The sequence below is a fragment of the Chaetodon auriga genome, chromosome 4 (genome assembly GCF_051107435.1).
Source record: "Chaetodon auriga isolate fChaAug3 chromosome 4, fChaAug3.hap1, whole genome shotgun sequence".
NCBI lineage: Eukaryota > Metazoa > Chordata > Actinopteri > Chaetodontiformes > Chaetodontidae > Chaetodon > Chaetodon auriga.
This window is the reverse complement of record NC_135077.1, coordinates 13,237,648-13,265,626: the sequence shown is the minus strand read 5'-3', so window position 1 is coordinate 13,265,626 and position 27,979 is coordinate 13,237,648. Positions and strand designations below refer to the sequence as shown.

At 42.0% G+C, this 27,979-nt stretch overlaps 2 protein-coding genes across 3 annotated transcripts; both read right to left on the bottom strand.

Annotated features, from left to right (window-relative positions):
- Positions 1 to 191: 191 nt before the first annotated feature.
- On the bottom strand, positions 192 to 9,935 carry LOC143318935 (uncharacterized). Its single transcript, XM_076727475.1, has 5 exons — positions 9,789 to 9,935; positions 7,530 to 7,583; positions 7,278 to 7,398; positions 6,642 to 6,811; positions 192 to 6,315 (listed from the first exon to the last, which is right to left on the bottom strand). Exons 2-5 carry the CDS (start codon positions 7,530 to 7,532, stop codon positions 361 to 363), a joined length of 6,249 nt encoding a protein of 2,082 aa, XP_076583590.1. The 5' UTR covers positions 7,533 to 7,583; positions 9,789 to 9,935; the 3' UTR covers positions 192 to 360.
- A 587-nt stretch (positions 9,936 to 10,522) lies between these two features.
- On the bottom strand, positions 10,523 to 27,900 carry abcc10 (ATP-binding cassette, sub-family C (CFTR/MRP), member 10). Of its 2 annotated transcripts, none has more exons than XM_076728756.1 (22): positions 27,851 to 27,900; positions 26,509 to 26,722; positions 24,919 to 26,290; positions 24,478 to 24,705; positions 23,810 to 23,966; positions 23,393 to 23,541; positions 22,875 to 22,954; positions 22,529 to 22,700; positions 22,213 to 22,311; positions 21,513 to 21,702; positions 21,081 to 21,158; positions 20,172 to 20,363; positions 19,331 to 19,469; positions 18,890 to 19,085; positions 17,666 to 18,009; positions 17,283 to 17,452; positions 17,036 to 17,196; positions 15,920 to 16,173; positions 15,260 to 15,405; positions 14,451 to 14,548; positions 13,441 to 13,553; positions 10,523 to 12,850 (listed from the first exon to the last, which is right to left on the bottom strand). In XM_076728756.1, exons 2-22 carry the CDS (start codon positions 26,682 to 26,684, stop codon positions 12,715 to 12,717), a joined length of 4,650 nt encoding a protein of 1,549 aa, XP_076584871.1. In that variant the 5' UTR covers positions 26,685 to 26,722; positions 27,851 to 27,900; the 3' UTR covers positions 10,523 to 12,714. The 2 variants fall into 2 exon arrangements, with proteins under 2 accessions (XP_076584871.1, XP_076584872.1); XM_076728757.1 differs by having other exon boundaries at positions 20,172 to 20,360.
- Positions 27,901 to 27,979: the final 79 nt, after the last annotated feature.

Genomic DNA, 27,979 nt, shown 5'->3' with positions numbered 1-27,979 from the left:
ACAAGTCTTGCATAGTACAAAAGATATTAAAAAACAACAAAATGTGAAAACGTCTGAATTTACATATAAAACAAGTGCAAGACCGCTGCATTTAATGTAGGCTGCATCATTACAAAGCAACAAGACTGGCTTTATATACAGTAAAAAAAAAATAATAATAAAAAAAAAAGAAATCTTACATGAGGCAGAAAGTGACGTATTTCAAAACTGCATGAACATAAATCATACAATAATATACATAACAGCATAAATCATACAATAATATACATAACAGCTTAAGTCCAAATAAATAAACCCAAGATAAAAAGCTCATGAACAAAAATACTTGGTACCTCTTATGGAACATCAGTGGTTTAAAACCTATATGAGGTTCGAGAAAAAGAATGTTGACCCTTTTGCATCATTTTCACCTGGAACTTCAAGGTCCACGTCTCGTGGATAAAAGTAAGGCATTTTATTTTTTTGCTGTTGAGTAGGAAAAACAGTGACATAGTACCCACCTGTACTGTCTGGCACTCTTATTCTTGAATCTTGAGAAAAATGTGGCAAACGTGCATTAGGTACCGGCTGTTTTGTTTTCTGAGGTTTTGCATATATGTCAGTTTCACCAGGAGAAATTCTTCTGGTATGTCTGGGGTCCCTCATGCCAATATTAACACCTGGTGGGGGGATCGCCTGTCCATAGTTATGTGATGCCTGGAGGTCCAATTTTGAGCCTCTGGCTCTGAGCACATGATCCTTTCCCGTGAAATCATCAATGTTCAGATCTGAACGGTTGAAATCAAGATGGTGACCTAAATGAGCATCCACCAGAGGGTAGCTGGACCTTACTTTGGTACTACGTGACTTTATATCTTTGTGACGAAGTGTGACATCTCCATCTACATCCAGGGCAGGCATTTTCATGTTTAACCCTGTGACATCTGATCTGCGATTCTTATAAACAGGTCCTTTGAAATTTAGTGAGGGATCATCAATGTTAAGATCTGGACATTTGGGACGCCATTGTGGATTCTGCATTGCTGCTTTCGGCATGCTGAGGTCCATGTTTGGAGCACTAACATTTGGAGCTGTGATATTTCCCCTCAACTGTGGTTTCATGTTCAGTTTTGCATTTGGAGGAGAAATGTCCATATGTTTTGGTCTCAGAGATGCACCAAAATCAATATCAGACCCTGTCCTATTAAGATCTGGGCCTCCAAACTGAGGCAACTTAAAAGAAGGGAGTCTGAATTTTCTGTCTGCCAAATCAAGATCAGTCTGAGGACCCTGGATGTTTCCTGAGGGAACATTCATGTCAAAGTCTGGACCTCTTATTCCTCCTTTGACTTGAGGGGCAGTAAAGTTCAGGTCAGGTTGTCCTATGTTACCATTTATTCCTAGATCTGGGCGTTTTGCACTGAGGTCTAGTTTGGGACCTTTGAACTTTGTATCAGGCAATTCTAAGTCTGGCATACTTATACCAGGGACTTTCAGTCTAGGTTCTGAAAGATTAGGTCCAGAGAGACTGAGGTCTGGTGCATTTAAACTTGGCATTTTCGGGGAACCAATATTGACATCGGGTTTGTCTGTATGTAACTTTGGGGCCTTAAGGTCCATGTCTGGTAACCCCAACTTGGGGGCATCAATTCCACCTTTCATCTTTGGAGCTTTGAGATTAAAATCTGGAGTTTTGAGGTCTGAATTTATGTTCAAATTTGGCCCTTTCGGTAATTTGCCATGAAGATCTGGTGACTTGAAATCAAAGTTTGGGCCATCTAACTTTGGACTAGAAAACCCCACATCAGGCATTTTCAAATGTGGCTTTTTAAGTTTTCCTGATGGGCTGCCAAAATCAACATCTGGCATTTCAAAGCCAGGTTTGGACCCTTTCAGGTTGATGTTAGGTTCACTGATGTCAATGTCTGGGCCATCGAAACTGCCATCAATCTCAGGTCCTTTTAGGTTTGGTAGATTCATTTTTGGCATTCTCAATTTGGGCATTTTCAGCTTTGCCTTGGGTGAACCAATGTTAACATCTGGAGCATTCATATCTAATTTGGGAGCTTTAAGGCTCATATTAGGCAAGTCCAAGTCAGGAGCATCAATCCCACCCTTTATCTTTGGAGCTTTCAAATTCAAATCTGGTGATTTCATATCAGTGTTCAGGTCCACATTTGGTCCTTTTGGTAATGTACCTGAAAGATTCAATTTAGGCATTTTCAATTTGCCTGAAGGACCATTAACATCCCAGTCTGGAGCGTGAAGCTCTGGCATTTTCAGTTTACCTGATGGCATGCCTAAGTCGAGCTTTGGGGTGTTGAGGTCCAGTTTAGGACTTTTGAGATCAGCCTTGGGCATGTTAATGTCTGGTGCATTTATATCACCACTGAGCTTGGGACCAGATATATCTAGGTCGGGTGAATTGAGGCCCAAATTAGGGCCATCTAACTTTGGACCTGACAGGCCAAAATCAGGCAGGTTCAAGTTTGGCTTTTTGAATTTTCCTGATGGACCAGCAACATCAACATCTAAGTCAGCTTTAGGACTTTTGAAGTTGACTTTCGGTGCATTAACATCCATGTCTGGACCATCAAAACTGTGATCGATCTCAGGTCCTTTCAGGCTTGGGAGGCTAAATTTAGGCATTTTCAATTTGGGCATTTTAAATTTTGCTTTGGGTGAACCAATATTGACATCTGGAGTGTTCATATCTAATTTGGGTGCTTTGAGGTCCATGTTTGGTAAGTCAAGGTCAGGGGCATCAACTCCACCCTTTATCTTTGGAGCTTTCAGACTCAAATCTGGTGACTTTAGATCTGCGTTCAGGTCCATATTTGGTCCTTTTGGTAATGTACCTGAAAGATTCAATTTAGGCATTTTTAATTTGCCCGAGGGAGCATTGACATTCCAGTCAGGTGCATGAAGCTCTGGCATTTTCAGTTTACCTGACGGCATGTCTAAGTTAAGCTTTGGGGTGTTGAGGTCCAGTTTAGGACTTTTGAGATCAGTCTTGGGCATGTTTATGTCTGGTGCATTTATATCACCACTGAGCTTGGGACCAGATATATCTAGGTTGGGTGAATTGAGGCCCAAATTAGGGCCATCTAACTTTGGACCTGACAGGCCAAAATCAGGCAGGTTCAAGTTTGGCTTTTTGAATTTTCCTGATGGACCAGCAACATCAACATCTAAGTCAGCTTTAGGACTTTTGAAGTTGACATTAGGTGCATTAACATCCATGTCTGGACCATCAAAACTGTGATCGATCTCAGGTCCTTTCAAGCTTGGGAGGCTAAACTTAGGCATTTTCAATTTGGGCATTTTAAATTTTGCTTTGGGTGAACCAATGTTGACATCTGGAGTGTTCACATCTAACTTTGGAGCTTTGAGGTCCATGTTTGGTAAGTCAAGGTCAGGGGCATCAACTCCACCCTTTATCTTTGGAGCTTTCAGACTCAAATCTGGTGACTTTAGATCTGCGTTCAGGTCCATATTTGGTCCTTTTGGTAATGTACCTGAAAGATTTAATTTAGGCATTTTCAATTTGCCTGAAGGACCATTAACATCCCAGTCTGGAGCGTGAAGCTCTGGCATTTTCAGTTTACCTGATGGCATGCTTAAGTCGAGCTTTGGGGTGTTGAGGTCCAGGTTAGGACCTTTGAGATCAGTCTTGGGCATGTTAATGTCTGGTGCATTTATATCACCACTGAGCTTGGGACCAGATATATCTAGGTCGGGTGAATTGAGGCCCAAATTAGGGCCATCTAACTTTGGACCTGACAGGCCAAAATCAGGCAGGTTCAAGTTTGGCTTTTTGAATTTTCCTGATGGACCAGCAACATCAACATCTAAGTCAGCTTTAGGACTTTTGAAGTTGACATTAGGTGCATTAACATCCATGTCTGGACCATCAAAACTGTGATCGATCTCAGGTCCTTTCAAGCTTGGGAGGCTAAACTTAGGCATTTTCAATTTGGGCATTTTAAATTTTGCTTTGGGTGAACCAATGTTGACATCTGGAGTGTTCACATCTAACTTTGGAGCTTTGAGGTCCATGTTTGGTAAGTCAAGGTCAGGGGCATCAACTCCACCCTTTATCTTTGGAGCTTTCAGACTCAAATCTGGTGACTTTAGATCTGCGTTCAGGTCCATATTTGGTCCTTTTGGTAATGTACCTGAAAGATTTAATTTAGGCATTTTCAATTTGCCTGAAGGACCATTAACATCCCAGTCTGGAGCGTGAAGCTCTGGCATTTTCAGTTTACCTGATGGCATGTCTAAGTTGAGTTTTGGGGTGTTTAGGTCCAGTTTAGGACTTTTGAGATCAGTCTTGGGTATGTTTATGTCTGGTGCATTTATATCACCACTGAGCTTGGGACCAGATATATCTAGGTCGGGTGAATTGAGGCCCAAATTAGGGCCCTCTAACTTTGGACCTGACAGGTCAAAATCAGGCAGGTTCAAATTTGGCTTTTTGAATTTTCCTGATCGACCAGCGATATCAACAGATGGCATTTCTAAATCAGCTTTATGAGCTCTGAGATTGACATTAGGTGCATTTACATCCATGTCTGGACCTTCAAAACTGTGATCGATCTCAGGTCCTTTTAGGCTTGGAAGACTAAATTTAGACGTCTTTAATTTTGGCATTTTAAATTTTGCTTTGGGTGAACCAATGTTGACATCTGGAGTGTTCACATCTAACTTTGGAGCTTTAAGGTTCATGTTGGGCAAATCCAAGTCAGGGGCATCAATTCCACCCTTTATCTTTGGAGCTTGCAGACTCAGATCTGGAGATTTTAGATGTGTGTCTATGTCTAAATTTGGTCCCTTTGGCAACGTGCCTGAAACATTCAATTTCGGCATCTGAAATCTGTTTGAGGGAGCATCAATATGCAAGTCAGGACTTCCAATATTAGCATCAGGCATTTTCAGCTTTGACTTTGGGCCTTTGAGATTAAGTGAGGGTGCATCAATGTCTACATTTGGGTGCACAATTCCAGCTTTCACATCTGGTGCTGTTATATGCATATCTGGTCCTACTAAATCTCCATTAAAATCTGGAACTTGAATATTTGGTAAATCAAATTTGGGCATCGTAAACTTAGGAGCCTTGTATTTTCCAGATGGACCTTTGATGTCAATGGATGGAGTGTCAGTGGCTAAGTTTGGTCCTTTCAGGTCAGTTTTGGGTAAATTTACATCAGGTGAATGAATCCCACCTTTTATGTTTGGTGTTTTGAGACTCAGGTCACTTTTGCCCGAGACCCCAAATTTGGGCAGGGTGAATTTATCAGATGGGGCATCTACATCTAAATCCGGAGATTTGAGATACATTTTTGATTTTTTAAGTGGCACTTTGACTTGTCCTGAAGACATGTCGATGTCTGGTCTATTTAGATCAAGCTGTGATACATCAACATCTGGCCTTTCTAGATCTAAACCAGGGGATCTCCCAGAAATCCTGAGTTCAGGTGACTCTGTGTAACTGAAAGGATCATCCACATTTAAATCTGGGTTTTTCAGTCTCTTGGAATACCTGAGACTGAGTTTACTTGAATGAACATCTGGGGTTCCTACATCTGGTGTCTGGACCTCACATTCTGGACCACTAAAAGATGGTCCAGAGAGGCCCAGGTCTGGCAGTTTGAATTTTGGCATTTTGAATTCTTTGTTTGTTTTTTCAATGGCTACTTTGGGAACACCAGTGTCAAAGGATGGACCAGTGATATTTCCCCCATTAAAGTTAATCCCCATGTCAGGGGTACTAACATCTGGGCCTTTTAAGTCCATACCTACCTCTGGAGCTCTTAAAGTTCCATTGCTATCCACCCCAATTTGAGGTTTTTCAAGATTTGACATTGTCAAGTCAACTGATGGAGTGCCAGTGTTTGCCAGTTGAATACCATTGGTAGTGTTTACATTTGGACACTGTGGTAATGTTACTGACAGAGGGATGTCTGGAGCATTAAGGTGTGGACTTCTATCATCGACTCTCAGTCTTGGTACCTGAGCTCCACTTAGAGAAGTTCTATTCAAGCCAAGACCCAACGGTGGAAGGTTCAGATTGCTGTCAAATGTTAATTCTCCACCATCATCAGATTGTGAGTCATCATTAATGTCTGTGCTCAAAGTCTTGGTTTTCAGAAGTCCAAAGTCAACACCAAGGCGAGGCAACCCCATGTCACGTTTTAGGCTGACCTTGGATGAAGCTGGTACAGTTGGCTTGGCAGTAACCTCCCCATTCTCATAGCTCGCTTCATCAGGCAAGTCACCTCTCATAAACTTCTTGATTTTGGCATTGTAGAGTTTGTTGTAGGAATCCGTCAGCATCTAGAAATATAAATCACAACTTGAATGTATAATGTTAAGGTTTTGTGTAACTGTTGTGTAGCAGTTGAGGTGAGGATCAATTTTAGCACTGTTTCCACGACAACTAGTGTAATGCAGATTGCAACACAAAAACTGCTCTTTGTTGAACATTATAAAAATGCCAATAGAATGAATGTACTTTAAAAGATAAGAAAACCAAATAAGAACATTGGTTTCAGTGGAACCTGCATTAAAACCTTTAGCAAAACATTTCATGTGTTGTGAACCACTGCTGCATGAAGGTTTATTGATTCCATTTCTCTTGATTATATCTGTGTTCCACCTACCGTGGCAGGACTCTTGGCGCACTGGTCCAGATGCCCGACGCTCTTGCTCAGGTTGCCCCGCGTGAGGACTTTCACCTTGTCATCAAACGGCTCCATCAGCTTCAGTACTTTTAAGACCTCCTCTTTTGATAGTTGATCAAAATTGATTGTTGCTCCCACAATTTCATCCCCTAAAAAAAGAAAAATCAAGTGTTTGCATTAAACAGTCACAGTTTTTACAATTGTGTGCACTTAATTTACATAAATAGAGAAGCAAAAAAAATTGAGAGTTTTAATTTTAATGTAATATTGTTAATCAACAAAAACAAACTACCAAATAATTACCATAAGACTCACAACTGAAGTAGTGAACTCAATAAAAAATGCACATTTTAAATGAGACTATGTATTGCATGGCTATTACATAATAAAATGAAAGTTAAATAATAAAGGGTTAACAAAACCTTGGATTTGAGTCAAACAAACAAGATCCATGAGTTGAGGCATGTTCTTGTGGGGAACAACTGTTTGAACTCTAAAAGCTAAGACACTATTATCTCTTGCCTCTAAAACTGTCAAAAGCAATATGATTTAAAAAAAAAAAAAGAAGTAAAATTAAAAAAAAAAAAAGCTTAAGTAGCAAGCCAAGGGTTATACCTTCCTTCAATCCCTGATTGGCTGAGGCACTGTTGTTGATGTTGGATATGACCAGGCCCCCCTCCTCTGATCGCTCCAGGGTCAAGGCCTCAGAGAGACTCCTCACTCTGCGGTGTGACGGCTGCAAACAAAGACATTTCATAAAGCGCTTTAAACAGAAGCCCACAGGAAGAGCTTGTAAAAGCAACGCACAACAGAAATGTGACTATTTTAGATTTTAACACAGAACCAAAACATGTCAGTGGTGCATACCATGATCCACGTGTTTCTGTTACAGTGGCATTGAAAAGTCCCCTTTGACTAAACCTGTAGAAGAAAATAAAATTTCCAGTTGACAGATTTGGCTATTATGGGAACACACAGCAGTTCATTACACATGTGTGACATACAGTGCAGTGTATGCACTGTATACTGCACATTTGTAACACGTTAAAGCTTCTAAAACAAAACAGCAGGAACATTAGTCGGCCTTCAGTGAAACTGGTGAACCAGGAGAATCCAGCAAACAGCTCTGATCATACATCATTTAGAAACTCATTTTTCCACTCTATACAGTTGCACATAAATGCACCATTCTGGCAAACTGTTTAGTTTTAACTGCATTTCCGAGAAGTCCTCTGAAAGGAGAGAACAAGACAAAACATACAGCAGCTTTGGGTGGGGCCAGTCTATCCAGCCAACCTATTGAAGTCTATGCATAGAAATCACTGGTGCTGCTTGAGTCTATTACAGTTGCAAGAATCAACAAAGACAAGCAGAACAACGTGACTTCAGCAGGCAATGTTTTGACAAGAGAAACAGAAAAGAGACTAAGTAATTTATTTAACATCACAATTAAAGTCATTAAAGGATGTTTCTGTTGACAAGTTTAACATCTCAGTGTGTCAATGAGTTAATTTAGATTCGAGATAAATGCTAAGTACTATCAAATTCTCATGTATTCTCTTAGAGACGAGTTTAGTTAAATGAAGACATAAAAAAAACAGTTTTAGTGTACACACGAAGACGAGTGACACCCAGGTAACCTCTGCAGGTGCATCTCTCAGGCATTTCAGTTATGGCTTTTCAGCTTTTGGGCCATAATTGAAGGAAACCAGGAACAGGTTTATCGAGACTGTTGTGATCAAGTATCCTGTCGTTGGGTGTTTCCTCTTCATGAGCACATAATGTCAAAAATAACCACACCCGCTACTTTCTAGTACGGAGTACTGGCAGACCTCCAGTGAATCCAGACAGACACTATGTTCTATCAAGATCGTGTGAAATGCTGTGCAGAGATGAGCTGGATGACTGAAACTGTAATTTACACTGCACCAACACCTAACTGCAATTTATATAACTCCACACATCGAGACAGTAAATTAAGATAAAGAAAAATCCTTGGTGACTTAACAATCGCATGTAAAATTCAAGTTATGTGATTTTAAAGACAGATTCACACAGCGTCAGTGTGCCATTATAACAACACATACTGAAACAATGTGATCAGGCAATAAGGATGAAAAGAAGATCACAATAACTGCAGCAGGATCATGTCAATAACAATGTGATGGTCACAGAAGAATTTCAGAGTAGAGGTGTTAGAATTAGTTTAACAAGTCTAATTATCTCTAATCTAATTTATTTATTTAAGATGTCAAGCTGGGACAGATTGTGGTAAAATCTTACTCAGCATTCATTCAGACTGTCTCCACAAGTCTTTTATTACAATACAATTATATAAGACACAATAATGACGACATTTAATCAAACAAAGCCCTAAATATGACGTAGTAAAATGGTCCTATATCCTCAAAAGTGCTTCATGTTTAGAATATTTTGTCACTCGTTTTCTATCACGTCTTTCTTAACTTTAAAACGAAACCACAACAAATGCCTTTGCAGTTATTGTGTGAAAGCAAATACTAACATCAACCACTTTTTTGGCATTTAGCTGACATTACATAATTATAAATGATATCTCAGCAAAGCAAGCAGCTGACGTACTACTTTAGTTAAACATTAAACATCTTGCAGATGAGCCAAAGTGCACATGCCTGCTGTCATAAAGGCGAAAACGTTTAGTCGGGAGGAATTGGGAACAAAATAGAGCCGCAATGCAAACAAAGACTACTTCTCTGGGATTTTTTTGTTTGTTTCATTAGAGACACAAATCCGTCAGCACATTTGTACTTTGGCTGTAGCAGAGGATTTGTAGCTTGTAACAATAAAAGAGTACATGCATCATTTAAATGAACTGACAAGGCTTTTTAAATGAAAAGTGATTGATCTGTTTTTAATTCTAAGTGTTGGTTGCGGCTGGTTGAACATGACATTCACCAGTTTCTAAAAGGAGTTAAGTTGAACAGCACAGGAGCTGAAACCTGACAGAAACTACCTGGATGCAGGTGCCTGAAACCTGAAACACTGCCCACTTCCACCCAAAACCTGCCACTTTACGGACCAGACGCCACACAGGAAGAAGCCCACAGCTGAAAAAAAAAAAAAAAAAAAATCATAAATGAAACTGACCTCAGGCTTTATCAGGCAGGTGTCTGCCCTCTGTGCTGTTGAAGTTGTGAGTTTCAGCGCGGAGTTCAGTCAGTCCATGCTGTTTGCTCTGCAGGCGGTGACTGAGAAGAGGCGCGCCAGTCAGGTGGACAAATACCTGACCTGAAGCAGTCAAACAGGTTCCAGCTTAAACGTACCCCTCCATTAACTGTCAACAGACATAAACACACACGTTCACGTCACGTCCTGATGCAAACACACCTTGACTACCACACGCCTGCGGCTCGCATGCATACAAAAACAGACACTCACCACAACAGACAATAACAAAACTGCACTCGCTGGACCCGCCTCTCCTCATACGTCAGTGAGTTCCCACATGCACATGTATGCGGTCTATATACGCTCACTTACACTTTCACACACAAATTGAAGTCAAATGCCGAACATTCAAGAACCAAGATGCAGCAAAAGAAACACGAAGCAAACACCGGGACAACATGATCCGTCTGTCAATATGAGAAAAATGCTGACCTGTGCCAAGGGAGCGGCAGGCATTCACTGCGTGAGTCACTCTGATCACCGTCATGTTGATCACAAAGACTCCCTTCTGTGTGAACCTGGATGGAAAGAGAAAGAGGCGGCTCAGTGGAATGCAGAGTTATTATGTAATCATACCTGGAAAGGTATGGCCGTGGCTCCAGGTGAGCTCTGACAATACAAGAACAAATAAAACAGGTGTGACAACAATGTTTACATAAAAGCGATTTATTTTTCATTAGAGTTTAATTATTATTAAAGAGGGCTTCATAGCCAAAACGAAACACCCCCCAAAAAAACCATTCACATGGGTATGTTAAACATATCACACATCATCATATTGCACATACAGCAGGTCGAGTCGAGTGCATCCAGTGGCTCTGAGTTGTTCAGTATAATAATGCATGTAATGACACCAGTGGTACACTCAAAAGGTTTGTTCTTTCAATCAATATTTGAATTAACATTTGATTTAAAGTTGCTGCAACAATGACAATGAATCAGAAGCTATTTTGATAATCCATTAATTGTGTCAATTTCAAGCATGAATGGAAAATATTTGATGGTAAACTGAAAATTTGCTGCTTTGATTGGTCGAACATGATACTGAATTTAATATTTAAGAGATTCGGACTTTAAATGACGCCATGTTGAGCAGTATAACATTGTGATGGGCATTTTTCCTCAGGCTTTCTCAACCAAGCGAGTTAACAGATTTCTAGAAATCTCTCTAAAAGCACAGGTGTTTGAACATTTTGATGTTGACACAAGTTGGAAAGATATGTCATAAGTAAATGAAGGGACGAGAGCGAACAAACACACCACGTTTACAGAGAAGACCTCTAATTCAGTCTGAAAACATTCCCTCCGGTTTTAAAAGAGACCTGGTGTTCCTTAATTACAAAACACACACACTTGGAAAAGTTGTGCTTTCGTATTAATAAAGAAAATAAGTAAAAAAAAAACTAAAAAAAAAACCTGCGAGTTTATTAAAAAACAAATATGTAGTGAATGTGTCGTCTGAGCTGCTCTTAAACCATTAAGAGCTTCATTTAGAAATAAAGGTCTTGCATTATTAACCATGACGTACAGGCTTTCAGCATCTTGCCACGTTGGAGCAGCTGCACATTGGCAGGATAATTTAACATAAGAAAAATGCTCGTTTGGTCAAAGTGTTGATCTGAGATTTAAAACATAAAACACCAAAACATACTGTATGTCAAACACAAAATACACTTATGTGATCTCCCTCTAAAAGCAATTAACTTTCTAAGACTATTTGTGAAAATGCCACAGGGGCTTTGTCAGTAGTACCACATTATACTAAGCATTCTCTGAGCGGTGATTAACACTGAAATCTGACTGGGACGTCTGCAGACTGTCGCTTTCAGTCATAACAGCTCAGTGTTCAGCTGCCTGCCTCGTAGCTGAGGAGGCTCAAACAGATCTAGGGTCAGGTACCTTCACCCTTAATCCACGTTGTTCCCACGCTGCAAGAATGTGAATTATAACCTTTTAGACTTTCATGTAAACCTCAGTTTATATAAAGAATTCACAAAATAACATCTGTTGTATGTAAAGAGACACATCATTACCCCCCCATCATTACGTTTCAATGAGCCAGTTTGAGAGTACAGATTATTGACAGATAGACCACACGCTAAAGTTAGACTTAGATCGTTATGTCAGACTCAGAACTACACCCTGATATGTATGAGTCTAAATGGAGGTTAAATGTGACAAGACAGGAAGAAAAACGTTCCCCAGATGTTTTAGATGTTGGCTTTTATATGTCTCCCTGTTCACATTTTGAGCGCAAATACTGTCCCCCATCAGCCACTGTGGCTAGTTTATAGGAGTCTATGACAGAGTGATTTTTCCCAACACATCCAGGGTGAAGAAAATAAAACCGTGAAACAGGCTAAACACAGAAAAATGAGTCAACAAAAACAATAAATATGGACATACAAGGATGGACTGGTTGAGTATAGAGTCACATGTAAGCCCTGCTACCATTTACCCACTTGAAGTAATAAATTAAAGGGTAATTAAAAATACTGGAATTGCCCTTTAAGACAATCAAGATCAAGGTTAATTAAATTTGTGCTTTATCAGCATTAAAATCAGAAATTAAAAGAAACTAAATGTCAGCGTGCCCATATCGTCTCTTCTCAGTCCAAGCTGCTGGTTCAGATGCAGAACAGTACCCTGCAGCGAGGCATTCACCACGTATCTGCTCCAGCAGGAGAAGAAGATTTTAATTATGTTTCAAGTTTGTTCTGTAAAAACTGTTCAAGTGTGTGAAGCAAGACGCTTCTCACAATTTCTCAACAAACCGTTCCAGGATAAAAAAGAAAAATAAATCTTTCCAGTTCTGACAAGTCGCCTCCTTCCAGTCTCTGTTTCGTCACTCTTCTCTCCAGCCGGCCATCCTGTGGAAGATGGAGTGGTCATTCTGGCGGAGAGCAGCCGGGGTGTCAAACTCCGCCACCTTCCCAGCATGCATCACCACCACCCGGTCACAGTCCATGATGGTGTTGATCCTGGTGACAAAACAAGAAATATTTCCAAATATTCTACTACTGCTGTTATGATGCTGATGGTGATGATGATTATTATTATTACTATATACGACTATGTGCTATTATTATTGTTAGTATTGTTACTATTATAGCGTTAGTATTAGCATAGCATTATTCTAGTATTCTGTTACTCTTGTTACTAATGTAGAATGTTGCACAGTAGATATATTTCTACGTAGACAGTTGCTATTTATTGTAGCATAACACATAGTTTATTATTAGATTTCATTATAGTCATGTGTTTTACTATTTATGGTTGATTTATATTATAGTAGAGTGTGCATATTTCTACACATTTTTACAGAATTTTACATATTCTCGTAAGATATTTAAGTTATTTACTATTTCTATTTTATTTACTTGTGAATAAATAAAGTATCTTTAAATATCCACGTAAAGATGAAGAATGAGCCCAGAGTTTTATTAAAGGTTTCATTCATGAATTAGATGATGAATTAGATGAAGAGAAAGGGGGACTAAAATCTGTCCATGGTGGACTGTTTCACATCTTGAAACATAGATTGGAAATCAGTTTTCAGGAAGCCTTTTACCTGTGTGCAATAGTGAGGACGGTCTTGTCCTGAAACTTCTCTCTGATGGTTTGTTGCAGCAGTTTGTCCGTCTTCTGATCCACGCTGGCTGTGGCTTCATCAATACACAGGAGCTGCATGATGTGAAAACAGTGACTTATGTTCCAGAGTTGTGATGTGGAGCTCAGTGTATTCATGAGAAACAGCTTAAAGCAGTGCAGGGTTTACTGAGGACGATGGTAAGACGGGAGCAGACGGAGCACTTATTCAAGAATGTGCATTTAACGTTGCCATCACCAAGAAATCCCTAATATAAGATGCACATAGACAACATTTATTGCAGCGTTGAATTGCATTAGAATGTGTATGTGTGCAGCTTTCATTGGGTCCATTACTAAAACAGAGCGGATTACCATGAAAAGGTGTGTCAGTACAGTAAGATTAGATCTTATCTGCCTACCTACATGTGAGATAATCACAGGAAATGCAGCATGAAATCCAGCGTTACTGTTTGTTTATTTTATCTCATTAATTTCAGCCTTGCTGTTTACTCTTCACTCTCCTGCAGTCATATCAGAGCTGGATTGAGTTGCTGCTCATGCAAACCGAACATTGCCTGCTGCTGCTGCGTCACATTAAAAGCATTGGACTGGTGGTGTTCGTGCTGACAGCAAAAATACGTCCACAGAAAGGGTCATTTTAACACAGCAGCAGCAGTTTTATGGAACATTTCTGCATCCAAGATGTTTCCAGCAATGTTCAAACCCAGAGATATCTGTAAATTTATTGAAGGTAACAGTGTGGCAACAGAGGAAACATCACATGATACTTCAGAGAGTGAGGAAGGAAGACGCCGAATAACATGAACATTTCTGCCCGAGTCATGTCAGATAGATTCTCTTAAGCCTGGTTTAACAATGGAAATGCTAACACAGGACATCAGCTAACTACGTCTTATGTTTGCATGGTTTTGATGGGAGACCTGCAGAGAGCATTGGAAGGAGCAGCCATGGTCTCATTCTGTGGCTCACCTTGGCCTGGGTCAGCAGAGCTCTGGCCAGACACAGCAGCTGTCTCTGTCCCACAGAGAAAGATTTTCCTCTCTCCCCAACCTCAGCATCCAGACCACCTGACACACACACACGCACAAAAAGGCATTAGACAGGTAGCCTGAGTCTGTCGCCATCTTCATCTCTCATTTATGCTGCTGATGCATCACTTTGAAGCTTTTTGACTAAAAGTGTGCGAAGTGGCACATCAAATATTTAACAGGATGCTGTTTGTTAAACAAAACCCACTGCTGAGGAGGCACACTTTATCTTTCTGCCAGAGTCTTAACAGTGCAAAGACAGTCAAGTGGCCATTTTTCCTGCATCCATAATCAAAACCCAACACGTCTCTCGAGGGCCTCCCGATCCTAATCCTCCTCTTTGCTTTACAACTGCCAGATAAAACATGAGAGAGGAAGATGAAAAGAAGGAGGCGAAGACGATAAGTAGATGGTGCCTACAACTTGATTTTATGTACGCTGACCGAAGCTGAGTGAATGGATAAATAAAGCATCCAGATCATCAGATGTTCTGAGTCAACAATCGCTTTCTCAGAAGTGGATGACGCCTTTGAACCAAAAGAAACATTCTGTGACAGTCACTGATCCTGTGACCTGACAGGAATGACGATGGGTGGAGTGAACTAATTAAAGAACTGCATGTCAGGCAATTAAACACAGACACACCTTGGCTTAATAACCATCGCTCTGCTCATCTCTAATTCACAGTGTCATCCCATCTCATCAGCTCACTTCATTACTGACTTCCTCATAACACCCTCAGTCTCTCACCCATCCTGTCGACCACAGAGCTGAGGTGGCACTGGTCCAGGGCGTCCAGCAGCTTCTGGTCTGGGTTTTGCCCACATGGGTCCAGATTCTCCCTGATGGTCCCACTGAACAGGAAGGGGTCCTGAGGAATAATGGCCAACCTGGACCTGCAGAGGGCGCCACCACAACACACACAAAGCATTAACTGTGACTTGTTACTGGTGTTATTGTATTGTACAGCTTCATTTAAGTCAGACTGAAATATGAGGCCTGCATATTGCATATTTGGCAGAAAGTTCAGCCGTGGGTCAGTTCACAAGTGATTCGATTTTAGTGCAGATTTCTGTGATAGATTTTTAAACTTTTCAGTATTTTCTCCTGAAATGCTGTTTCCTCTTAGCTGAAACAAACATGGCACATTTCCCATTGTTGTCTAACATAGTGTGTGTTTTCATTGTACAGGTTTATTGTTCATTTCATTTTATTGTTATTTTTGTTGTTTTTATCTGTTTTTTATGTTCAAAAATGTTGATGGCAACATAACAAAACAATGTTATGGTCAGAATATGGGTCATTGGAGCTGTGGATAACCTTTATCTCTCAAACTGTGTGGACTCGCTCATGTTTGCTCACATTTTGTCCTTTAATCCTCATCCAAACCCACCACCGCTTCAGGCATACCTGAGCTGAGCCAGGCCCACGGTGCTGATGTCCAGCCCGTCCAGGAGAATCTGACCCTGGTTCAGCTCCACCATACGGAACAGGGCCAGGAACAGGGTGGACTTGCCGGAGCCCGTACGTCCCACGATTCCCACCTTCTCCCCAGGTCGCACTACCAGACTCACCCCATCCAGAGCGTTAGGAAGACCGTCCCTGTAGGCCAAGACCACAGCGCGGAACTCCAGCCAGCCCTGCTCAGGCCACGCCGGGGGCAGCTGATGTTGGAGCAGAGAGGGCGTCGTGAAATAAGGGACAGAACAACAGTGACAACAGACACAAATACAAATACAGTAAATGACCAATTGATTTTTAGGGAAAACTCACCATTGTTAAAAAAAATACTGTAAAACCAACTTAATTTTTTGTATTTAAGTTGCTGATTATCTGTTTTATCATGGATAGCCAAATTAGACAAGATCCACAGCAAAGCCTTCATGGAGTTTGACAGCAGGAAATGTGGGCGACAACAGTAAACATGAACTTCATGCTTCAACTTAACAAGAAGTCACATTTCAAACTGCAAAAGACCCTCAAGACCAGTCAGAACGTGGCCCAGTGAGCATGTGGGTCAATTTTGTCAAAACAAAAAGTTAATGGTTAATTTTTGGAGCAGAAATTTTATTTTGAAGTACTATTTCCCACTTCCTGGTGAGTGCTGCTGCTTCAGCATGAATCTTTACAGTCATAAGTCGCCTGCTGATAGCAGTTCTGTTAGTAAAGTGACCTCTGTCTGTCTGTTGACTGACTTTCAGGGGAAAAGTGAACTCACTCCACAACAGGCTGAATAGATGCATGACAAAGAATATATTCAAACTGGTTTTACTTTAACTCAACACAAAGAAGAGAAAAAAGAAACATGCAGTGAAGTACTGGCCTGGATTAAAATCTTATCATTATCTGTGTTTTTGCCCCATGATTTTTGTCTCACCTATTTACATGTCACGCTGTTAAAATAGTTTTAGAGAGCTTAATATCTTAGTTCGTAGCATAAGCATAAGCATCAGTTTGTGGCGGTGCAGCAGGTGCAGCAGGTGCAGCAGGTGCAGCAGGTGCAGCAGTTGCAGCGGTGTGTCTGACCTGCGTGTTCTGCTGCTGTGGCTCGTTGGGAAGGTCCGAAGAGTACTCCTCAGTTCTCTCCACGCTCACCAGCTGCATCTCAGTCTGGGTGAAGTTGAAAATGAGGCCAGATAGCAGAGCTGTGATGGACAGCGCATAGGAAAGGGACAGACCCACCAGACCTGACGGGGACGACACAGCCAGCAACACACATTATGGACCAGTTCATATACTGGTGCGCAGCCACCAAACTCAGCTGAGCACTCACCTGGATCAACAGAATTATACTGGTGCTGGACCACAGCGATCACCCCGAGGCCCGTCACCACAGCAACACCAATCAGCTGCAGGCGGATGTCCAGCCACTGCCTGGTGGCGACGCTAATGAACAGGCAGCGCTGGTTCTGGTCCAGACGCCTGGCATTCTCCTCCTCAAACCTGGAACAACAAAACTGAGTTCTTTAGTCTCATGTGTGGAGCCACTCTGACCGTGCGACTCAAAAGCAGATTTCAGGATCAAAAATGTTCATGTTCATTATCATCTGATCTATTATTACTGCATATTTTAAATCTCGAATACTGATGTCAGTATCTGCCCCAACAATCCAGCATTTATGACACTCTACAAAGGTCTACTTTGCTGTCTCTGACCTGGCAGAGCTGCCACTGGCCCGGATGGTTCCCAGTCCAGTCAGCGTCTCAGAGAAATGCGAGTAGATGGGCGACAGAGTGATGCTGCACAGGCGCTTCAGCTCCCGAGAGGTGTGTCGGTAGAAGTTCTGTGTGCGGAGGTAGAACAGAGCCAGGGGCAGCAGGGCCACGAGGAACCAGGGGAGGCCGTAGCTTATCACCACCAGCATGCCCAGCAGGCTGAACACCGTGGCCAGCAGGATGTTCAGGATGAACGGCAGGCTGTCGTCTACAGTGTACAAGTCTGAAGAGAAACGGTTGAGAATGCGACCCATCGGGGTGGTGTCGAAGAAGGTCACTGTGGCCTAATGGAGGGTGTAAACAGGAAGTTAAGAGTGTGTGGTTAGTTATGTAACCTTCAAATGAAGCCAGGTGAGTAAGGTGCGAAGAGCTTCTTCTTAAAGCTGCTGTAATCCATACTTTTATAGTAGCAATGCATCGCATGTAAAAGGTGTGGCTAATAGTGGTGGAGCCACTCTGCAGTTCCCTTCAGCTCTACGGAGATTTTTAGCATCTTTCAGCTCCTTGTTTTGGTTTTACCGTCTCAATGCCACAGCAGACAGCTGCACAGCACCAAATATAAGACAGTCAAAGTTATGTGCTTATTTGCTTCCTTGCCTAGAATTATTATTTAAAAAAAATCCACCAACCAGCACCTCTGAAGTACATAAATTAAAACTTCATAACTCCCCCTAAAAACACAACTTGCTGTTTTCACACTTTGTCATTTGTGCAGCTTAAACAAACAAGATATTTCAAGTTAATCAGTGATCGAAAGGTGCTGCTAGGTGGATCTTACCTTCTTACAGAGCCAGATTAGCTTTCCATTCTTTATGCTACGCTAGCTGTGTTCTGCATATAGCTTCTTGTCTAACAACAAATATGAGAAAAAAGTGTATTTCCCAAATTGTCAAGCTATTTTTTTTTCTTTTTTAAATTTGTGGCTCGGTCAAGCAGTGTGAGCACTGAGAGCATCTGAGGATGACAGCAGTCTCTGTTCCAATGTCATCCTCCCTTCAGTTAGTCTGGAGTTTCATGCTGGCAACCTTTCAGTCAGCAGCCTGGATCTCTAACCTTCAATCCACGGCTGCCAAACATAACAAACACTCAATCTGCTCCGCTCGGCTCTCGCTGTCTGCCGGGGAGCCTGACAGTTGGTGCGGGCTTAAAGCTCAGATGACGTACCTTAAGGACCCGGTCCAGAAGTCTGTTGTGGATGGCTGTGGCGGCGCAGATGGCTCCGTAGGCAAAGAGGAAGGCTCGGAGGGCGGTGAAGACCGTGTTGCCCGCGGCAATGGAGCCGTACACCGTCAGGTAAAACTTGACGTCGGAGCTCAAGTTGTTTGAAGGGAACGTTTGCACAGAGGAGGACAGAGGAGACCTGGGTTTGTAGAAGTGAATGTTTTATTAAGATTTCAGTGAAAAGGCTGCATAAAAATAAAGAAAACAGGAAAAAATCCAGTTTCCAGACCTGATTACTTCAATTGATTCATTATCAAAACAACAGGCTTACCTTACAAAACAAAACAAAGGTCATTTTGGCTTCTAGTGTTAAATTACTAGAATTTTCTGTGCAACCTAATTTGTTCTCATTCAATTAAAACTTGTACTGATTGGATGACTTACATTAACCCTCCAGGTGAAAAGAGTAGCAGGTGAGGTGAGCTGAAGGCGCCTGAGGAAGAACCGTTTGTTGTAGTGGAGCCGTTGTTTTTTATCTCTGAGATCCAGTGAGACAGCCACCAGTCAGACACGTTCTTAGAGGCTGAATCACAAAAACAACACAAAGGCAGTTTGTTTTTGAAAACCAAAGAGGAGAAGTGATAATTTTCTCAAGTCCAATAATAAAACCTAAGTTTAAAGCCGCTTGAGGCTGCACCGATCGTTCCACCCCAAATGACTAAGTGCTGGACAGAACAAACAACGTCGTGATGATTTACAGCAGAAATAAATCTCATCAAGTCATTTATTCAGGACAGTGACTTTCATCCAGCTGCCACAATGCAAAAATGTTCTGAGGTGATTGATGCAACTAATTGATGCAACATCATTCACCTTAAAGTGTTCTGACCGTGTATTTTTATTCTGTCAAAATAAATATCAAAACAAACATTGCATTATCACCTCCACCGAGGAAGCTTTCAGGCCATTTTGTCGGTTTGTTTGCATATCATAGAAGGACTCTTTGCCTTGGCACTCTCCGAGTACTTAATTTCTTCTTCGTTGGATCTACTTAGACCTTTGAGATAAACCTGTTATTTACATAAATGAATGTTGATAACATTAATGTAAGAACAAATATAATACATTCATCTGACCTGACATATTCATATTTGAGTTGAAAAATGAGAATCACTGCATTTCAGCCGCAGTGTGAAGCATTGCGCTCCTTAAATAACTGAAAGCATCTGCTGAGTATCACCGTTGCACACAGATCATGCTGAAAAGCCGAGCGGTGGATCCAAACCTTGCATGAGGAACAGAGACATCAGGATGGAGGCAGCCAGCACTCCACCCACAGCAACCCAGTAGGTCTGGTACACTCTCCACGCCAGCCCGCCCACCTGCTTCTGCTCCGCCCCCGACAGGTCGGGGTCATCATCCACACATCGATCAGGGGATGAACCCGGCTCCTCTTCTTCCTGCTCCACACCATCTGCTTAAAACCAAGAAGGGACATGAAAATACTGTGTGCAAAACCAGACTGAATAAACGGTCGTTAGCAGAGTAAGAGACAACACTGTACTGGAGAATTTAGCCAGGATTTAGGAGCCAGCTGTATTCAGATGAGTAAAGTGACAAGAAGTGATTTTCATGTTTTTTCAAACCTTGAAACATATTTTTTTGGAAACAAAGAGAAAGTCAGTGTGTCTCACAAGATTCCAAATGAAAGGTAAAGTCCACAGCATTCGTGTCTAACAGCCATGATAGCAGCTCTGTAGGGACGTACCAGCGGTGCTTCAAGCTAAATGCTAACTCCAGCATACCATGCTCACCATCTCAGCATGTTAGTGCGTTAACATTTTCTAATTTGCACTCAAAGTGCAGCTAAAACTGATGGAAGCGTCACTTGTTTAAAATATATCTACATGTTGGACACATTAATATTTGACCTGTTGATGATGCTGAATTAAAATTAAAGTGATTCCTGAAGTGAACACAAATCATCCTGAAGGGGGCGTGAATGTCTGAATGAAATCTGATGGTAATCCATCCAATAGATGTGGAAACATTTCACTCAAAGCCACATGTCATAAGGTTTTGAGTTGAGATATTTCAGCCATTCAGGACCAAAGTCATGGAAATCAGTATAGTAAAAAAGCTGCATTGGCACAAGCCTACTTCTCGGTCCAGCAGTTTTAGCCTTTAAACATACCTTTCTCTTTCATGTTGTGGTCATTCTTCCGTTTTTTTGGCACTGCCTCGACCAAAGGAAGGATTTCTGCCGGCGTGCCTGTTTAACAGCAAAGGGACAGTGCAGGTGTTTTCCAAGAAATTGTGCCTCGTCTCCAATTCAACCAATATCAAATGAGCTTCGACACAAACATCCAGTTATTTACAGGTTCTACAACAAAGCATCCAATCGGGTTTGTTGCCAAATAAGTTTTCACATGCAATGATTTGCATTGGTGTCCCGGTGCAGAGCAATAAACATTTTTCTCTGCTTCAAAAGCATATTCATGTTCATGAACTCATTTGTGAAGCACACACAGGGTTAGAAGAAATTAAAGAGCTAAAACCAACATGTTCTACAATGAAGCCAAATATAGAAAGAATCACAAGAGAAGAAGAAGAGTTTTGTTTCTACCTGTTTTGATGATCGTTCCTTCGTCCATGAGGACGACCATGTCAGCTCTGTCCACAAACTCTATGCGGTGTGTGCAAAGGATTCTGGTCTTTCCCCTGAGGAGCTCCATGATACATTTCTGCATGAGGTGTTCGGCCACGTCGGAGTCAACCGCTGCCAACGGATCATCGAGGAGGTAGATGTCTTTGTCCTGAGGTAAAGAGAGGAGTGTCACATGATACAACAGCTGATTATATGTCAACACTGTGTTTTCCTGACTCACTGTTTCCTCCAACAACAAGAAAACGTGTTATAGGTTTTCAGTTCCCAATCTGTCGGTTCGGCAACAGGATTACAGAAAAACTACTGGCCTGATTTTCATGAAACTGAGAGCTGAGAGTGCCGCGCGGCAAAGAAAGAAGCAATTAAATTTGGAGAGGATCTGAATCACCAGACGGAAACATTTTTTCCCGTTCGTTAACATTGCGAGATGCTACAATTGGCCTCCACATCACATATCCAGACTCTCAAACCACCCACTAACATAAACAATATTCAGTGCAATCCATGCAACATAAATAAATACATACTGATATCAAATTCTGAAGTGATTTTATCACTTTTCACTGTTTTCTGCAGACTAACACTTGTTTGTTTGGTAAAACCTCCTCCATGTCTCTCTGTGCTCAAAGCAGATGGCGGGTTTGTGCAGAGTACCGACCATGTAAACAGCTCTGGCGAAGGCCAGTCGAGCCTTCTGTCCTCCGCTCAGAGTCACGCCGCTCTCTCCCACTTCTGTCTTGTCACCATTTGGCAAAACCTGATGGCACATTTTAGAAGAAGTTTACTATAAATGTTAAATAAACACACACACTGCAGGCAGGGAACACTACTCTCTCATTTACAGTTGTTTTTATGATATCAGGCTCAATAAGCCCAGTGTGGCCTGAGATTATAGGAAAAGATAAGATATGTACAGATACTAGAGGAAAGAAATAGACAGGCAGGAAAAGGCATAAAGTATGCAATAATCGTACATTGAGGTCATCTGAGAGAGCACAGGCCTCGATCACAGTCTGGTAGAAGGCAGGATCGTAGTCTTTGCCAAAGAGGATGTTGTCCCGCACTGATGCATGCTGGATCCACGGCTCCTGAGAGGCCAGACCAAAGCCAGCCTCCCTGTCTGCAACATATACAACTCCACTCAGCCTGCACAGACAGGAGGAGGACGGGTGAGCCTTATGAACTTCATAAAGAGACATTAATGCACTTCAGCATCCACCCACAGGAAGGAGATGTCTGGAGGAGGCTGCATCTACAACTTCATGAACTGACTCCACATTAAGCTCAATTGTAATATTTTAAGTTTCAGAGGTGATGTACCTGCTGAGTTCTCCAGTGAGAGCAGCCAGGAAGGAACTCTTCCCACAGCCGACCTTCCCGACCACAACGACCAGAGAGCCCTGAGTCAGACAGAAGTCAACACTGTTTTCAGAAGAAGAAGAGCTTTACTTCAAACCTGAACTACACTAAAGTCAGGTGGCCAGTCGTCTTATTTGGCACAACACTGAATTTTTCAAGCTTTCATTCATCAGTTGCTTCTTGAAATATGTTAAATTATGTAAAATACAAGTGGAGATCTTTTATTATGTACAGATGTTTAATGGCTGAGTTAAGTTACTTCAAAACAACTGCAGCCTCTTCAAAAGTACTTTGGGAAAGAAAATACTATATTTATGTCTCTAGTTCTTTCTGGTTTTAGATGAAGGGTGAAATTAAATTCACTCTTCTGCACTGGTTCAGTTATAATTCTGCAGGATTTAAAGAACAGAGCAAAGAGCATGAAGGCAGTCGAGTAATTCACATACAGTACGCTCTCTGTGCTGACAGATGGCTTGTACCTTGGTTATGTGTAGATTGAGGCTGTGCAGCTGCAGACTCCCTTTAGCAGCTCCAGTTTCAGTTTCCCCCTCTTTTGGACGGTCGGGCGCCTGCCAGGAAAATGTCCCCTGACTCAGCAGGACAGATGTCTGACTGTCTTCAGGTGACACTACAAGATAAGTTTCAGCAATAGAAATATATATTACTGTACGTAATGATATAATGTTATAATAAGTTTTAATAACTGTTGTAACAAGTTGTAAATGAAAAAATGTGGAACTTCATGTTCGTATAAATTTGTTTTATGTCTACAAAGATTGTTTTAAAATTCAGAAAACCTGCTCTTCCCTTGACAGAGATGACTAAATGGGACCAAATAAATATTATGATCCACTCTGGGTCACTGATTAAACACAACCTTCAGAGCAGCGGCCTACCCAGGGCGTAGTACGCCTGCAGGTCCTGGTTGGTCAGTTTGAAGAAGCGCTGGATTCGCTCCAGAGACACTTTGGCCTCCAGGATGCTGTTGAGCACCCAGGGGAAAGAGTTGAGTGGGACGATCAACATTCCTACCAGAGCCAGCGTGGTGAACACCTGCAGGGGAGAACATTGGCTGCTGAGTCTGAACTTCACTGAGTCATCTAACATACTACAACCTGCATTTAAAAAAAAATGAAAAGAAAAACAGGCTGCAGAAATCCTCCTTCACATGTGATCACATATCATGGAGGCCTGACAGTTTCAATTTCAATGAACACTAAGGATGTGATTTAATGTCTTCAACCAGAGAAACAGAGATCCTCTAATGGAAAATAATCATCTGATTCATTGTTGGGTTCAATAAACTAAAGACAGACCACAAAAACCAGATTTTTGTTTATATGAGGATGTACAGATTATTACTAAGTTTCTATTTTTACAAGTTCCTGCTCATCATCGGGGATAAATGAATTGAAGAAGCAATGTTTAAATGCTTTGTTAGCTCTTTTTTCTCATGTCAAGACAAATAATAATTACTAGAGACTCTGTGCACAGCTTGAAGCCTTAAAGCTATTGCTGTTATAAACACTAGCTCAATTCAAAGCGTCTGAAAACGCTTCCCCACCTTGGCTGCAGTCAGCTGGTGTCCCAACAGCACATACGTGACAAAGGTGAGGATGGAGATGACCACAGGCAGAGCAGCCCAGGTGTAAACACACAAGGCATCCAGGTACTTGATGGCCTTGAGGTGGGACAGCTCCTGTTTACGAAAGTCGGCGACCCTCTGAGCAAAATGAGGCTCCCAGTTGTAGAACTTGATGACGCGAATGCCAAAGAGGATCTCTGTCATTAACTGGAAATGTCACAAAAGTGAGAAAAATCCAACACTTAACTTTTTTCTTGGGCAAATACAAAATATGATGGAAGAAATAAATATATATGTGACTTCTGGTGACCATAAAACTAGATCTAGGGTCATCATGTATTTAATTCTTGTTCAATCAATAATTAATTGATAGTAATAATAAATAATTAATAATACAAAAAAAATCTAAACAGTTCTCACCTTCACACGGCTGTCCTTGTACCTGAGCATGTGCTTGTTGTTACTCAGGATACGGGAAGCGAGGAACTTGTTGAACGGCACGAGCAGCAGCACCACACCCAGCCCTCCAAGGAAAGCCACACCCACCTGAAGGTACAGCAAGTAGAGGGTGATAATAAACATGAAGGGCATGCTCCACAGCTCGTGGAAATTCTTGAAGAAGCTGACCACACGGTCGGTGTCCGTACTCATTAAGTTCACCACCTCTCCCAAAGTGTAGCCGGCCAGGCTGCTGCCACTGACCCGCAGGGCTTTGCTGTAAATGGCCGACACAAGAGAGGTGCGTACTGCCAGCACCACCTTAGAGACCTCGAACACGAAGATGTTTTGGAGGAACGAAGTGAGAAGAGTGGTGGCAAAGAGCCCCACAGCGCACCAGACACCTGTGCTGACTGGAGCTCCCTCTTCTTCCATAAAGTTCACCAGACTGCTGAGGAGCAGGGGACCCGCAAAGCTCAGCATGCTGACCACCAATTTCATTACACCAAGGACACAGTACCACAACCCAAACGCCTTGTGCAGCACCCTCAACAGGCCTACATCACCCTCCAGCTCCAATGATTCCTCCTGGTGGTGTGAACTCCAGGTTCCACTCAGGAGGTTTCTACTGACCGGCCTGGGCCACTGATCCTGAGTGGTACTGACCGCTGCCCCTTGTCGACAGGCCTCCCAGCACTGGTGGAAGTATCGACAAATCACACTAGTCCGGAGTTTCCTAGGGAGGTGATAAACATCAGCTGATCTGTTCAGCTCCCCTCGTTGCCCTCGTCTGAGCAGGGGAGTCAACCACAGGTAGAAGAGCCGAGCGATGCAGCCGCTCCCGTCCTCAGCCACCATTTCACCTGTATCCGGCTGGGTGGTCTCTGGGATGAGAGGGGATCCATCCACAGCATTGATATACAAAGTATATCCAACATCACTGATGCAGGGAAATGCAAATGCCAGAAGATAAACCAGAAGGGGGACCGTTCGGGCCGAGGCAAGAACAAAACGTGCCATTTTAAGAGGTTCTGTGAGGTTCAGATATTCCTGATTGTCACAGTAAATCATCAAGGTGATGACCACGTTTGGGACCGACAGAAGGACCAGCAGAAGCAGTAGTGGAGGTCCTCTGGTTCTCCTGAAAGCAGTCCTCTGGAGCACCATGATGGCACTGAAGTGGACCAGCCAGGCCAAGACGGCACAGCTGTCAGCTAGGACGTCCAGGTACATGTCCGCCTGCTGGAGGAGGCTCACCAGGATGACATCCAAAGTGAAGAGCAGCGCAGCCAGCAGAGCCGAGGCCAACCTGAGCATCCACCCACAGGGAGGAGATGTCTGGACGAGGCTGCGTCTACAAAGCAAAAACATTATCACTGAAAATGTTAGAGGTGTCCTGAATTTGAGAGCCGATAACAATTACACATTAGTTTGTATTTTTTGTGGCCAATCCCATCACAATAACAGATAACTTTTGCAATTGTAAAAATGTCAAGAGGATGCATGAATGAAGTGTCTGCACAGACCAAAGTGTGAACGATATCACTATGTTTGTAGACAATTATGCCCTACCTTTCCATGCCGAGGTAGCAGGCACTGAAAATGGCCATGCCTGCATGAGGCAAGGCCCCGAGTACGAGTTGGTTAAAGCAGGGGCTGAGGTGTCCATTCTGCCACACAGGGAAAGGATTCTGCTCATCTGTATGACAGAGGCCTGCCAGCAGCTCTGCTGGCCCAAAGTCCCTCATCCCTCCTCCTATTTGATGGCCGCCATTCTAGAAAATATCTGAGGAACAAAAAACAACCCCAATTATGAGCTGTGTGAGATAAGATAGTAAGGATGCTAGATATCCATCTAGCCAGCATTATGAAAACAGTCAGATCTGAGTACTGAACCACAATACCTTTAGAGTATCAACCAAACTGTGTCCTTAGGACACTGTAGAAAACTGTAGGTACTGTGTGCTGGTCTCAAAGTCTGCTCAAAATCATGTCTCGTTCACTTACTCCTTGATTATACAGTTTTGAACCCTAAATAACAACGTTGCTCATTTTATTTTAATTTGTTTGATTCAGGCATGGCTGATTATGTTGAGACAACATTAAACAAAGATGTACTGAAAAACTTGCCATATTTTGCTCAATATAAGCAAGGGTTTCATAGGAAAACATTCAGAAACTTTGGTATTGAAACCAGTATTGTTTAGGCTTAATGGGTTTGGTATTTTGAAGGGAAACCCAGTCCTGTTCAGTCCACTCTGAAACTTTCAAATTGATGTAAGCAGTTAAGTGAAATATACGGAGGTCAACACAAGGAAAACCTCATAGAGTGACAAGGATGTGTACACGAACAATATAAAATTTAAGAAATTCACTTTGGTTGACTATGTTCCTAGATGGTGGATACAAGACGTGACAGACGAGGGAGCGAGTCTTCTCTTCTCGATACTCCTTTTTGCAGCCAAATGTTTGCCTACAAGGCGAGTCCAGCGAGACAACATGGCCAAAAACCACGAGAGAGCATGAACATTTAACACTTTTAAAGAAGAAGACAAGCTCAACATACGTCGTGTAGTCATTCACATTTGTTGGAGATTTTCCGTCATACGTGTGTTTTAACATTGATCTTTAACCCCTGACGTAGCAAAAAGAAGAAAACCCGTTAAAACGACAGAAGCAGATATCAGAGGGTTTCCTGACTGCCAGTAACAAGCTGGTTATGCTAATGTAAACAAATAAGGCTAGCTAACTAGCGTAGCTAACGAAATACCAGCCTTTTTGACTTGTTTACACGGCACTGCCATGCTAATATCACTATCACTTAAATAAAACATTAACGACACAGACCAGTGCCTAATAAAACTCAAACACAGCACAAACAGCGTATAATAAAGGTAAGAAACCTTCAAATTACCGGCTTACATCCAGCGAGCACGAACTACTTCTGTCGATTCCTGATGACGCAATCAACAAGCTTTTCAAAATAAATGTCCCAAAGAATTGCACATTATGTTTCTGAGATTTGGCTAGTATTACATTGTTG

What these genes read in the sequence shown, in the direction of transcription:
- abcc10 (XM_076728756.1), bottom strand. Translation starts at nt 26,684, where the DNA reads ATGAGGGACTTTGGGCCAGCAGAGCTGCTGGCAGGCCTCTGTCATACA. An exon ending in TCGCCAGAGCTGTTTACATG is followed by an intron (nt 21,703 to 22,212) that starts GTCGGTACTCTG and finishes TCTTTACCTCAG; the next exon opens with GACAAAGACATCTACCTCCT. An exon ending in CTCTGTGGTCGACAGGATGG is followed by an intron (nt 14,549 to 15,259) that starts GTGAGAGACTGA and finishes TGTGTGTGTCAG; the next exon opens with GTGGTCTGGATGCTGAGGTT.
- LOC143318935 (XM_076727475.1), bottom strand. An exon ending in CAATCAGGGATTGAAGGAAG is followed by an intron (nt 6,812 to 7,277) that starts GTATAACCCTTG and finishes TTCTTTTTTTAG; the next exon opens with GGGATGAAATTGTGGGAGCA. An exon ending in GCGCCAAGAGTCCTGCCACG is followed by an intron (nt 6,316 to 6,641) that starts GTAGGTGGAACA and finishes TTATATTTCTAG; the next exon opens with ATGCTGACGGATTCCTACAA.